This window comes from Carassius gibelio, chromosome B14 (assembly GCF_023724105.1).
Source record: "Carassius gibelio isolate Cgi1373 ecotype wild population from Czech Republic chromosome B14, carGib1.2-hapl.c, whole genome shotgun sequence".
In the NCBI taxonomy this organism is placed as follows: Eukaryota; Metazoa; Chordata; class Actinopteri; order Cypriniformes; family Cyprinidae; genus Carassius; species Carassius gibelio.
Genome location: NC_068409.1, coordinates 2,820,338 through 2,835,705, shown reverse-complemented (window position 1 = coordinate 2,835,705; position 15,368 = coordinate 2,820,338). Strand labels below are relative to the sequence as shown.

Below are 15,368 nucleotides of genomic sequence, written 5' to 3'. Positions count from 1 at the left end.
TGATGTAGCAAGTGCATAGGGTGTTATGGGGAGTGTTTCCGGCTCCAGTTTACCTATGTAATTAATGCATCCTAAAAATCCTTTAACAGATTTGGATATTAAAAGCATATTAGTATGTTATGTGTAAGCCAGGTTAAAGAGATGGGTCTTTAATCTAGATTTAAACTGCAATAGTGTGTCTGCCTCCCGAACAATGTTAGGTAGGTTATTCCAGAGTTTAGGCGCCAAATAGGAAAAGGATCTGCTGCCCACAGTTGATTTTGATATTCTAGGTATTTTCAAATTGCCTGAGTTTTGAAAACGTAGCGGAAATAGAGGATTATAATGTAAAAGGAGCTCATTCAAATACTGAGGTGCTAAACCATTCAGGGCTTTATAAGTAATAAGCAATATTTTAAAACCTATACAATGTTCGATAGGGAGCCAGTGCAGTGTTAACTAGTGATGGCCGATTTGTGAACAAATCGTTCAATTTAACCGGTTCTTCTTAGTGAACCGGTTGAACCAGTTCACCAAATCGAACTGAATGGTTTGAAACGGTTCACGTCTCCAGTAAGCATAAATCCACAAATTACTTAAACTGTTAACTTTTTTAACGTGACTGACACTCCCTCTGAGTCAGAATCAACCAATATCCCGGGGTAATCCATTTACTCAAACAGTACACTGAATGAAATGCTGTGAAGACCGAACTGAAGATGAACACCGAGCCGAGCCAGATAATGAACGAACACGCCCACTGCTGGAGCAGTTCTCGTTCTCGAGTCAAGAACCGGTTGCTTCGGTTTTCGGATCACCAGTACACTCAACCGAGAATCGTTTCTGTCGGACGCGTCCGATTTGAGAACCGATGAGCTGATTCTCATTCTCGAGTCAAGAACCGGTTGCTTCGGTTTTCGCATCACCAGTACACTCAACCGAGAATTGTTTCTGTCGGACGCATCCGAATTGAGAACTGATGAACTGATGATACTGCACATGTGTGTAATTTTGTAAGTATTTTGTTAAACATCGGAAAGTGTGATAAAATAACTATATTTTATTTTGATTATTTTTATTATTATTTTTTTTTTAGATTAATTTTTCCAATCTGTATATTGTATATAATGTATAGGCCAAATGGGTTTTCAGGGAAGTTGGACAATAATTAAGACTCTAAGACTCTCATGTTTAATAGGAATAAGGGATGATTTATGAGATATCTGTACTGTATTTATAGTTAATGATGACACATTCACAAAATGAGTTTGGAGTAAACAGAAAATGAACACGAGTAGAGCAGCTGATGAAACTGACCTGCAGCACGTGCCGGTTGAGCGATTCTCGTTCTCGAGTCAAGAACCAGTTGCATCGGTTTTCGGATCATCAGTACACTCAACCGAGAATCGTTTCTGTCGGACGCGTCCGAATTGAGAACCGATGAACTGATGATACTGCGCATACGCGATTCAGCGTGAAGCCAACTGACTCACAGCATGTCTGAACCGAAGGGATTCTTTTGGTGATCGATTCTGATTCTGTACTAGTAATGTTATGAGCGCGGGTATTTCGAAGGCTTGGATGGAGGGCAATCTGGTGAAACGTAAGTTCATTTAATAACAAATACATCGCAGTGGATTATGTTTAGTAAGTGGATCATGGTTTCTGCGCTGATGACACCTAATTTTTTTTACTTTATATCTTCAAAACTTAAATCCTCATATGCACATTATTGCTGTTACTGTATTTAGGTGTTGTTGCAAAATTCAAATGTAAACTTTTCATGATTATGAGGTTTTTAACTGACTTAAGTAATGATTACTGACTTTACATATTTGAATGTTTGATAGACGTGACGCCATTACGTCATCGCCAATGACGTCATTACGTCGAGCGTAAAAGAACCGATGAACCGGTTTTTTCAACCGGTTTATTGAATCTAACCGTCCGAAAGAACTGGTTCACGGAAAAGAATTGAACTTCCCATTACTAGTGTTGACAGGACCAGGCTAATATGGTCATACTTCCTGGTTCTAGTAAGAACTATTGCTGCTGCATTTTTGGATTAGCTGTAGTTTGTTTACTAAGCATGCAGAACAACCACCCAGTAAAATATTAGAATAATCTAACCTTGAGGTCATAAATGCATGGATTAACATTTCTGCATTTGACATTGAGAGCATAGGCCGTAATTTAGATATATTTTTGAGATGGAAAAATGCAGTTTTACAAATGCTAGAAATGTGGCTTTCTAAGGAAAGATTGCGATCAAATAGCACACCTAGGTTCCTAACTGATGACGAAGAATTGACAGAGCAACCATCAAGTCTTAGACAGTTTTCTAGGTTTTTACGTTTTAGAGTTTTTAGGTCCTATAATTAACACTTTTTTTTTTCAGAATTTAGCAGTAAGAAATTCTATATATCTACTATGCATTCCATTAGTTTTTCAAAATGGTGTGTTTCACCGGGCCGCAAAGAAATATAGACCTGATTATCATCAGCATAACAGTGAAAGCTAACAACATGTTTCCTGATGAGATCTCCCAAGGGTAACACATAAAGTGTGAAGAGTAGCGGCAATAGTACTGAGCCTTGAGGTACTCCATACTGCACTTGTGATCAATATGATATTGTGATGTGATCTTAATTCACTGCTACGAACTGATGCCGTTCATATAAGTACGATTTAAACCATGCTAATGCACTTCCATTAATGCCAACAAAGTGTTCAAGTCTATGCAAAAGAATGTTGTGGTCAATTGTGTCAAACACAGCACTAAGATCCAATAAAACTAATAGAGAGATGCACCCACAATCAGATGATAAGAGCAGATCATTTGTAACTCTAAGGAGAGCAGTCTCAGTACTATGATACGGTCTAAACCTAAATGGTGTGAAAATAGGAAAAACATCCAGTGTGCGGCAGTCCTGTGGGCAAGATTGCCTTGTTGATGTCAGAGGTCAGAGGAGAATGGACCAACTGATTAAAGCTGATAGAAGAGCAACTTTGACTGAAATAACCAATCGTTACAACTGAGGTATGTAGCAAAGCATTTGAGAAGCCACAACACGCACAACCTTGAGGCGGATGGACTACAACAGCAGAAGACCACCGGGAACCACTCATCTACACTACAAATAGGAAAAAGAGGCTACAAGCTCACCAATATTGGACAGTTGAAGACTGGAAAAATGTTGCCTGGTCTGATGAATCTCAATTTCTGTTGAGACATTCAGATGGTAGAGTCAGAATTTGGCGTAAACAGAATGATAACATGGATCCATCATGCCTTGTTACCACGGTGCAGGCTGGTGGTGGTGGTGTAATGGTGCGTGGGATGTTTTCTTGGCACACTTTAGGCCACTTAGTGCCAATTGGGCATTGTTTAAATGCCACGGCCTACCTGAGCATTGTTTCTGACCATGTCCATCCCTTTATGACCACCATGTACCCATCCTCTGATGGCTACTTCCAGCAGGATAATGCACCATTTCACAAATCATTTAAAATTGGTTTCTTGAACATGACAATGAGTTCACTGTACTAAAATGCCCCCCACAGTCACCAGATCTCAACCCAATAGAGCATCATTTCTAAAGAATGCTTTCAGCACCTTATTAAGGCAGTTCTGAAGGCGAAAGGGTGTCAAACACAGTATTAGTATGGTGTTCCTAATAATCCTTTAGGTGAGTGTATATCCATTTATATATTTATATTCTTATATTTGATATTACATATAAATATATTTAATATATAAAATAACATATTTTTCTTAAATATATGCATGCATGTGTTTGTATTTATATATACAGGTGCTTCTCAATAAATTTGAATGTCAAGGAAAAGTTCATTTATTTCAGCAATTCAACTCAAATTGTGAAACGTGTATTAAATAGATTCAATGCACACAGACTGAAGTAGTTTACATCTCTGGTTCTTTTAATTGTGATGATTTTGGCTCACATTTAACAAAAACACACTAATTCACTATCTCAACAAATTAGAGTACTTCATAAAACCAATAATAATAATAATAATAATAATAATAATAATAATAATAATAATAATAAATTTAGTGAATTGTTGGCCTTCTGGAAAGTATGTTAATTTACTGTAAATGTACTCAATACTTGGTAGGGGCTCCTTTTGCTTTAATTACTACCTCAATTCTGCGTGGCATGGAGGTGATCAGTTTGTGGCAATGCTGAGGTGGTATGGAAGCCCAGGTTTCTTTGACAGTGGCCTTCAGCTCTTCTGCATTGTTTGGTCTCTTGCTTCTCATCATCCTCTTGACAATAGCCCATATATTCTCTCTGGGGTTCAGGTCTGGTGAGTTTGCTAGCCAGTCAAGCATACCAACACCATGGTCATTTAAGCAGCTTTCAGTGCCTTTGGCAGTTTGGGCAGGTGCCAAATCCTGATGAAAAATTAAATCAACTTCAAGCAACTTGGGCTATGAACCTCTCGAGCCTTCCTCCAGACTCTAGGACCTTGGTTTTCAAATGAAATACAAAACTTGCTATCATCTGAAAAAAGGACTTTGGACCAATGTCAACAGTCCATTTCTTCTCCTTAGCCCAGGTAGGATGCCTCTGATGTTGTCTTTGGTACAGGAGTGGCTTAACAAGAGGAATACAACAACTGTAGCCAAATTCCTTGACACTTCTGTGTGTGGTGGCTCTTGTTGCCTTGACCTCAGCCTCAGTGCATTCCTTGTTAAGTTCTCTAAAAGTATTGAATTGATTTTGCTTGACAATCCTCAAGGCTGCAGTTCTCTTGGTTGGTTGTGCATTTTTTTCTTCCACACTTTTTCCTTCCACTCAACTTTCTGTCAACAAGCTTGGATACCAGTGTTGGGCAGTAGCGTCACTACAAGCAGCGAAGCTACTAGTTTAACTACATTTCTCAGTAGCTTGGTCATAGCTTCGCTGCTTTCTGAATCAAATAGCTTTTCATTAGCGAAGCTCTTTTTTTTACCAAGTAGTGCGGTAGCTTCCACACAAGCTACATTTTCGCAAGCATTTCTGAAGCGCAAACTCAAATCGGGAAATACAACTGCTAAGATCGCTGATCCTGGATCAGTAGTGACTCGACGGCGCTACTTCATCTTGTTCGTGTTAACGGTGGACAGCAACCAACCATCTTTATGATGCATTACCGCCACCTTCTGCTCCGGATGGTACCACTCCTTGGCCAGTCACGCAAAAAATTATTTGATGAAATTATGGCATAGGATGAGGTCGGAGAACAGTTAATCCCGAGGAGTGAGTCGCCGTGGCCGTACTTCGACAAGGACATGACACTGACCGAGATAACAGAGAGAAAATATGTTTTCAGATGCTGCTTGTAAAAATTATCAGGGTCCAGCCTGGCCATTTTTTTTTTTTTTTTACTGTTTGGAGGTCTTGCATTTTGTTCTGCAAAGGCCTACAGTATATTAAGCATGCCCATGCAACAGGTGCATACACTTACTTGTGAGAACATTGTTAATTACATGTATTTTGATTGTTTTTGTTGCCAAATTGATAAGGAACACAAAAAAAACTATTGAACTAAACAATTACACCTGCCTATCTGTTTGACTGACAGTTTTGAGCACTGAGATAGCATTGACTTGTAATAAAACGTGTTCAACATAAAAAATTAATTTTAAAAGTAGCTTAGATGTAGCAAGCTACTGTTGATGTAGCTTAGCTTGCTACATTTCCCAGGGGGGTAGCTTCAGTGTAGTGAAGCTTCATTTACTGTAGAGTAACTGGTAGCTTAGCTCACTACATTTTCCAAGTAGCTAGCCCAACACTGTTGGATACAGCACTCTGTGAACAGCCAGCTTATTGGCAATTCATTTTTTGTGACGTACACTCCTTGTGAAGGGTGTCAATGATTGTCAGATACCATTTTGAAGGCTCAGGAAACCTTTGAAGGTGTTTTGAGTTGATTAGCTGATTGGCATGTCATCATATTCTAATTTGTTGAGATCAAGAATTGGTTGGTTTTTGTTAAATGTGAGCCAAAATCATCACAATTAAGAGAATTCACAATTTGAGATGAATCACTGAAACAAATGAACTTTTCTTCAACATTCTAATTTATTGTGAAGCACCTCTACATAATACATATGTAGTATTCACACATGTCGTGTAAACAAACTTTTATTTTTGATGTGATTACTCACAATTAATCGTTTGACAGCACTAGTATGTTAACTTCTTAGGTAAGGTTTCATAAATTCTTAAAGGGGTCATATGTCGTTACTAAAAAGAACATTATTTTGTGTATTTGGTGTAATGCAATGTGTTTATGCAGTTGAAGGTTTTTTTTTTTTTTTTTTTACATAATTTACGTTAATTTACATAAATGTTTTCCTCTATGCCCCCCGCCTTTCTGAAATGCATAGATTTTTACAAAGCTCATCGTTCTGAAAAGCAAGGTGTGCTCTTATTGTCCAGCTATCCAGTGCATTGTGATTGGCAGAATACCTCAAGCGTGTGACAGAAATGTTAGGCTCCTCACAATACCGTGAGGCCATGTCCCCACACGCAATGAGAAAAAAACAGTAAATACCATATGGACTATAGAAAAGGCATTTGCTGCATCCAGTGGGGACGTAACTGTGAACTAAAAGTTACGTCCCAGGTTACGCCTCAGGTTACGTCTCAGGTTACGATACTGGAAAAGTCCTGGCTAAAGGAACATTTACCTGACATTAAAATCCATCCACTCACAGACCTACTACCAGATAATCCCCTCAGAATCACAGCTGCTAATGGCACAGATGTACTTTTTGAATGGTGGGCTGAAATATTGGTGGAAATCAAAAGTGTAAGACATGGTCAAGTAGCTATTAATGTGCCCATGCTAGTGAGTCAGAGCTGTGTTAGTGGCCTGTTGCTAGGGTTCAATGTGATAGAGGAAATTACTTTAGAGAGTCGGGAAGAGCCAGAAAGTGTCAGTCTAAGTGATTTGCTAGCAGAGGCATTAAAGCTCCATCGAGATATAGCTGAAACTATTGTGTCCGTAATTAGTGATACTCCAGCCAAAAAAAAAAGCCGGCAAATGACATCATCAGAGTGGGGAAGAAAGGTCTTACAGTTCCAAGTAGCCAAATATGTGAACTGAAGTGTCGTGTCAGATCATGGCCACAGGGAGGAACAATGCTTTTTGAACCCAACTTAGAAAGTGTCTTACCGGAGGGATTACAACTATTTCCTGCATTAGTTGATGTGCCCGGTGGTGCCTACAAAGCTGTGAAAATCTCCATCTGCAACTTCACCAAGCATGACATTTTTCTGCCACCAAGGACAGTCTTAGGCTGTATAGAAGAAATTGTTGACAGCAAACCAGTCAATCTGTGTTCCCCGGCTAAGCAACCAGCAAAGTTGAAAAGTGATACATACACATGTGTCGCACAGGTTAGCACAAGCAGCGGTGCCAGCAGCAGAACGAACAGCTCAGTAGAGTCTCACACACAAGAAAAGTGGCACCCCCCGGTCAAATTAGAACATCTTGATCAGCAGCAGCAGGAGATGGTGCGCCAGATGCTTTTCGAGGAGTCTGATGTGTTTGTAAAAGAAGAAGGAGGCATCGGTTGTATACCCGACTTACAGCTGAAAATTAATGTGGTAGACAACAACCCAGTTCAAAGATGCTATAACTCCATACCTAAGCCCCTTTATAAGGAGGTGAAAGAGTATGTGCAGAATCTCCTAGACAGAGGTTGGATCCGCAAATCTGTGTCTTCATATTCATCTCCAGTTGTTTGTGTGCGGAAAAAGGACCAGAGTCTGCGGCTGTGTGTAGACTTCAGAGGCCTGAACCAGAAGACCATTCCAGATCGTCATCTGTTGCCCCGAATCCAAGACCTGCTTGACAGTTTGGGGGGCAACACATGGTTCTCCATCCTGGATCAAGCCAGCGTGTACCACCAAGGATTCGTGAGCGAGGAATCCAGACACCTTACAACCTTCAGTACACCCTGGGGGTTGTATGAATGGATACGGATACCATGTGGCTTGACGAACGCACCTGCGGCTTTCCAGAGGTGTATTGAGGGTGTGTTGGAAGGTATTCGAGATGAATGCTGTGCTCCATACCTAGACGATGTGCTGTGTTACTCAACGTCTTTTGAGGATCACATACATCACCTCAGACAAGTTCTCAGTCGCATGAGAGAACACTGCATCAAACTAAGATCAACCAGGTGTGAGTTGTTTAAAAGAGAGGTTTGTTACCTCGGCTGATTGATGTCTGGGGAAGGAGTCAAGATTGATCCACAGGATTTGGCAGCAGTGATGGCACTCAAAGAAAAAGAGCCTCGCACAGTTGGAGATGTCAAGTCCCTGCTGGGGTTTCTGGGGTACTGCCGCTCCTTTATCCAAGACTTCTCTCGACTTCCTAAGCCACTGTTTGAACTGTTACAGAAACCCACGGAAACAGACGGAAGTCACACCAAAAATCAGAGAAACAAAAGTAAAGTTGGAGCTCAGAAAGTAGATAAATGACAACTCCCATCCAGAACCCCGATCACATGGAGAGCACAGCACAGGGATGTAGTAGCCAAGCTAGTTGACATGTTGACGAATCAACCCATCTTAGCTTACCCAAACTTTAACCTTCCATTCATACTGCACACTGATGCATACAATGAAGGATTAGGAGCAGTGCTATATCAGCGGCAGGACAACAAGTTGTGGGTCATTGGGTATGGTTCCAGAACTCTTACACCTGCCGAGAGAAATTACCACCTCCACTCCGGAAAACTTGAGTTCTTGGCTCTCAAGTGGGCCATTTGTGACAAGTTTCGTGATTACTTGTATCATGCTCCAACATTCACAGTTTTCACGGATAATAACCCTTTGACATATGTCCTTAGCACTGCCAGACTAAATGCCGTTGGACACAGATGGGTTGGTGAACTGGCTGACTTTCACTTCGATATTAAGTACAGGCCAGGGAAGATGAACACTGACGCAGATACACTGTCAAGGTAACCTGTGAAACTTCAGGATGGTATGAAAGACCACACGGAGACCTTGTCACCTGAGATTGTGTCTGCGGTATGGCAAGGCAGCAAAGCCCTTCAAGAAGGTGACGTACCTTGGGTTGCAGCATTGCAGCTGTAAGGTGGAAGTGCAGAGGTTGTGCCATCTGCGAGTATTTACAGTGTTCCATCAGAAGATATCCAGGCAGCACAGCAAGAGGAATCTGCTATCTCAGAAGTTATTTCCCTAAAACTGATAAAACACTCAAAACTGGATTCCCAACAAAATGGACAAAAGAAACATGAGGAAAGAGACCAGGAGACTGCTGTATGAATGGAATAAGTTAGAAGTGGATGACGGGATTCTCTATAGGCGGACTGAACAACACAGGCAGCTTATCCTCCCTGAGAAGTGGAAACCTCTGGTGCTTAAGACCCTGTACAATGACATGGGCCATGTTGGTGCAGAGAAAGTATCTCATCTCGCCCGCGAGAGGTTTTATTGGCCAAATATGAAGCAGGAAATAGAGGACTATGTAAACAAAAGATGCAGCTGCATTAAACAGAAACGCCCAAATCTTCCACAGAGAGCACCAATGGAACACATATCCACAAGCAGTCCATTTGAGTTAGTGTGCATCGACTATCTCCACCTGGAGCAAAGCAAAGGCTATGAATAAATCCTGGTCCTTGTTGACCACTTCACGTACTTTGCTCAAGCATACCCAACAAGGAACAATTCGGGAAAAACAGCAGCCGATAAGATATTTCAAGACTTCATCCCTCGCTATGGTTATCCGGAGAAGCTCCACCATGATCAGAGGAAGGAGTTTGAGAACAGTTTGTTCAACAGGTTACAGCAGCTGGCTGGTATTGGTCATTCAAGAACCACACCGTACCACCCACAAGGTAATCCTGTGGAGAGACTGAACCGCACACTTCTGCAGATGATGCGTACCCTGGAAGAGGTCGGTGGAAAGATCAGTCAGATCAGTCAGTGGAAAGATCACCTGCCCCATGTCGTGCATGCCTACAACTGCACAAGGCATGAGGCCACTGGCTTTTCCCCATTCTTCCTCTTGTTTGGTCGACCTCCACGCTTACCTGTTGACTTACTGTTCCCACCAAAGACAGAGCCTGAGTCATCCGATCGACAGACATATGCACAGAAATGGGCAAAGAGGATGCGTTTCGCATATGAAATTGCTGCAAACAATAGTGAAAAATCGTCAGCCAAAGGAAAGAGTCAGTATGACAGAGCAGTCAGGGGTGTTGTTCTTCAGCCAGGCGACCGAGTGCTGGTAAAAAACCTGTCAGAGAGAGGGGGGCCTGGGAAGTTGCGCGCTTACTGGGAGCAGACAGTACACCGTGTTGAGGAGAGAGTTGATAATGGACCAGTTTATAAGGTGCAACCTGAGAAGGGTCCCAAAACCCTCCGTGTGTTACACAGGAACTTACTTTATGAATCATGTGTGTGCATGTATGAATCCTGTGTGTACATATGTGAATGTAGTGTGTACGTTTATCTTTATTGAGACTCTTTTGGCTCAGTATCCCGACGGCCATTGGCCTTTGACACGTTGCAAGTGTGTATATGTGTCTGCGTAAACATGAAACCATGTCTGCATTTGTGATCAGAAAAACGACAAACAACATATAACGCTACTCTATGTACACTGCTCAAATGTTGCGTTTGAATCATCAGTGGCAAATTCTTAAGTCAGAAGCATCAGACTTTCCTTGCAAAGTTGTTATTACTCCACTTTACAGAAACAGACATCACACTGTAGGCTACTTTCTCAGGAAACATTCATCGTCCTCCATAAAATGCGCTGCACAGATCTGAATATTTATGTTGAACTGTTCCAGAACAGTTTTGTAAATACAGTGTTGTAGGTGGCAAAAATAAGCACAGAACTATGAGGTTGCTTTAATTGTCTTTTCAGTCATGCATCAGGCAATGGAACAGAAGTCATCCAATGTATTAACAAACAAAAAACAAAGTGCAAATAAAACTAAACTTAAAGAAAACATAAACAAATGACTCACATTTAACATACTGACAAAGAGAGTGTTGGCCACTAATCCAACTAAGCTTCTTCTTTAATAAACTCTATTTCCATCATGAAACCCAGTGAGCATTTTAAATTACATGCATCCCAAATAACATTTAAAAAACATTCTCCACACTCTCAGTGATTAAGGTCCTCCCCTCACGTAGATGGAATAAATGTGGCTTCCTGTTTGCGGGCTGGCCCCTCCTACTAGGAAGCTCCAAAGGGAAAGGTAAGACAGAGAATCATCATTATCAAACAACCATTATTTGTCTAATTTCCATGTACTTTTTCTTATTTACAAAGACCAAGATCTTACACCAACAAACATCAGTCACACTGGAATGTGCACCTTCCATGTGACTGAAGAAAAGTGAAAAGAAACAATTAATAAAGTTATCTTGAACAAGACTTTGTGGTATGGTTCTTTAACTTACGTCACATACACTAACTATGTCACAAAGGCCAAAGTAGTTTTGCTTTCACAATGAAACACACAGCTTCTCCACAACATAGCGACAGCAACAATACTACAGTGCGTATCAAAGTCAAACCTTCTTTCTTTGCTTGAACATTTGGGCAGAGTTATGAAAATCTTATTACATCATGATGTAGACCTGTGTGTGTGCATCATATGACCCCTTTAAAAAATAAAAAATATACCTAAGATGACTTAAAATGCTGTCTAGGAAACTTAAGTTTTTGAAAAAGGATGTTATGCAATCTGTAACTGAATATCTTTCAAATATTTTTAGGTAACCCTCTGGTGGTCTTCTGTCATTTAATACCGCAACGTTTTATGTTTGGATTTTTTTTAAAGGTACTTTAAGTTTTCTGACATTTGTAGCACTTGTTGTATGAACACAAAACAATTATGGACATGCTCAGAAAAAGGCTAAATGGACCATGGTGAAAATAAATAGGAAATACAAAAATACAGTGCAATTTTGGGGGGTATAATCTACTTGATAATGTCTTCATTTATTTCATAATGCAAAAAAAAAAAAAAAAGTATTTAATTCTGACTATAATGTATATAATTCTAACAATAATATAAATTGTATTATATAGTATAATTATATAGTATACCTAATTATAAGTGCATAGGGCAGGTGTCAAGCTCAATTCCTGCAAGGTCACAGCCCTGTAGAGTTCAGCTTCAACGCTACTTAAACATACGTGATCCAACTAATCAAGTCACTTTTTATTAATTCAAAATAATATTACATATTTTTCTAATATTTTTATTATTTTATATAGGCATACATTTCACATTATTTACTGTAGAGGTGAAAATTGTTTAGTGCCATTAAACAAAATATAGTAGGCCTACATTAATTTCTCTTTCAGCTCTCTCTCTCTGTCTTTCTCTCTCTGTCTTTCTCTCTCTCTCTCTCTCTCTCTCTGTCTCTCTGTCTCTCTCTCTCTCTCTCTCTCTCTCTCTCTCTCTCTCTCTCACACACACACACACACACACACACACACAAGTTATACCTATTTGTCATCTGTCTGATTTGACCACCAAGGATCGCAAGTTTGACCCCTAGGTGAGGAATACCAGAGAGTTTAATACTGGTGAAACCACATCAAATTTTGCATTAAAAATGACTTTACTTTACAGATATGCCACTGGGTAACAGACAGAGACCCCAGCAGAATGAGACCTGGAAAAAGAATACATCTCAATCAAAATCTGGTGGACGCAAGAGGTATATGTCTTTGTGCATATATTCTTTCATTAATTTCTTTATCCTCACACAAGTTGAAAAGTGTTGTTGTTTATATAATTTTTGATTGTTTAAATCTTACTTATTGCTGTAGCTTAATTATTCTGAGCATGTGTGTGTGTGCATGAACACTGCATCTGGCTTTCCATTCTCAGGTCTGACTCTGTAGAGAACATTGGCCCAAATTCATCAACATCACCTTCATTCACAGATACACAACCACCTCCATCACCAAACAGGTAAAGAACAGTTTCCCTGATGTGAGTTCCCAACTAAATATCCAAATGATCCAGTGTTAAATGTTCACTCATTCCCTGTTTCCACCCATCACAAAACAGAATTAATTGTAAGTGAATTTTGAGTCAGTATTTGAGTTTGAGTCATTAGTTGTCATAATTAAATTTGCATTATAAGATAATATGAACAAATATCAGTATTGGCACTCCCATTTCAGTCATCCACTAGTTTTGATGCTGTGGATTTTCAATTATTATTTTTTGCTGCACTTTATTATAAGTTGTCTTTGTCACATTGTAATTATAGATTTTAGTATAGTAATGTTAATAAACAAAATGTACTCATTATAGGGTTAAGGTTAGGATTAGGGTTAGTTGCAAGTAATTATTTATAATTTACTGTTTTTACTTTTGTCATTAAATGTAAAAACTTAAAGTGAAAGTGACATGACATACAGCCAAGTATGGTGACCCTTACTCAGAATTCGTGCTCTGTATTTAACCCATCCAAAGTGCACTAACACAGCAGAGAACACACACACACACACACACACACACTGTGAACACACACCCGGAGCAGTGGGCAGCTATTTAAGCTACGGCACCTGAGGAGCAGATGGGGGTTCATGCATATGCCCAAAGACAGCTGTCTTGCTTAAGGGCACCTCAGTTGTGGTATTGCCAGCCCAAGACTCAAATCCAGAGTCAAAATCTCTAACCACTAGTCCACGACTTCCCCAAAAGGACAGTATAAGGATAATATAAAATATAATATATACAATAATAATAACTTAATTTTAATGTAATTATTTTTTAACATACATTCACTTTTGTTTGTGTATGTGTAGGTCTGTTAGTGGGAAGAAACTTTGTTCAAGCTGTGGTCATTCACTTGGTAAAGGTGCCGCCATGATTATAGAGACTCTCAGCCTTTATTTCCACATCCAGTGCTTTAAGGTATGTTTACATATTACAGCTGGAAAATTACAGATTCCCACTTATATTGTGATATAATCACTATATTGTCAATGTCACTGAAGAGACCCATTCACAGGATGAGAACTTTAATGATTACTATACAGTTTTAATAGTCATTCTAATTTTATTAGAACAGGGAATTCCACACCTCACACAATTTTATTGTATTTATTTTTTATTTTTTAATTTGATGAACACTGACAGTCAGTCAAATATCGCATTGACTTTAAAGAGCTGAACCATTTCAATTGGCATATGACGTAAATGCACACATCCAAAACGTAGTACATTATAATCCAATTTTGTGGATGTAAATATATATGTTATCATTATAGTTTCTTGGTGTTTATGTAAGATCTGTTATAGTGATGAATGTTGTGGATTTTACTTTTTTAAATATTTTCCATATTCTTATGAGATATTTTCCAGATGAACCATCAGGTTTTATGGCACATTGAAGATGTTTGGCTTTTCATTTAGTTTTACTGTCAAGGTACTCTATGAGGTTCAAAAATCTGTGGTTCATTTTTTTATTATTATATATTTTTTTAAGTTTTTGAATCAGAAATACAGTAAAATAGTAACATTTTGAAATATTATTACAATTCAAATTTTTTTTTTTTTTATTTGAGTATATTATTAAATTAAATTTATTCTGAATTTTCAGCAATCATTATTCCAGTATGGAACACGGAGTGGAGACAGGAAGTGATTTTAAATGCAGAGTTTATTTCAAGCAAAAAAAAATGTCTATAAAACAAGACCAAAACACAAGAAACAGCAAGGAGAGATAATGAGGAATAGCATGTATATGCATGAATAGCAAGTGAATGTCGATAGGAGAGGTTGAGTGGTAATGCTGTGTTTTTGTGCATTCTTTGATTGAGTGCTAAGTTGTATCACCTGCAGGTGAATAAATCCAGGGAATGTGAACAGAAGGCGTTTCCCAATGTCAAGGATACTTCCTTGGTAGGACTGATCCTTCCAAGTCACTTCCTTCAGAGGCTAGGTGAGAGTCCTCTTTAGCAAACGGAGAACACGTAAATGGAACAGGCTAGCAAGTGCACGTAATTGCGTCATTACGTCAGTGAAAAGGTCCGTTTGAATAACGCTGTGAATGGGATCATTAAATTACTTTGGACAACTTAACTTATAAAATAAATGCCGTTGACGCAACCAATTGTTAAATGACAGGTCTGGTTCAGTTAACCATTTGTATTTGTATAATTTACAATATTGTACTGGCATTTTAACGTCAAACTTTACTTATATTTACTACAGTTATAACAAATGTTTGGTAAAGTAAATAAAAACCGTTAACGCTCCGACTACGTTAATGTTTGACATTTTTTAATTTTTGAACTAACATTAGATTGCAAAGCTGCGCGCATAGGATTGTGGGTGATTTGAG

At 39.1% G+C, this 15,368-nt stretch overlaps 1 protein-coding gene across 1 annotated transcript in view; it reads left to right on the top strand.

Moving 5' to 3' along the window:
* Positions 1 to 15,368, top strand: part of limch1b (LIM and calponin homology domains 1b) — a 224,617-nt gene that overhangs the window by 200,852 nt on the left and 8,397 nt on the right. The window contains exons 17-19 of the mRNA XM_052573775.1: positions 12,638 to 12,725; positions 12,899 to 12,982; positions 13,828 to 13,936. Of these exons, the coding sequence (XP_052429735.1) occupies positions 12,638 to 12,725; positions 12,899 to 12,982; positions 13,828 to 13,936 (281 nt within the window). The remainder of the gene's footprint in view (positions 1 to 12,637; positions 12,726 to 12,898; positions 12,983 to 13,827; positions 13,937 to 15,368) is intronic.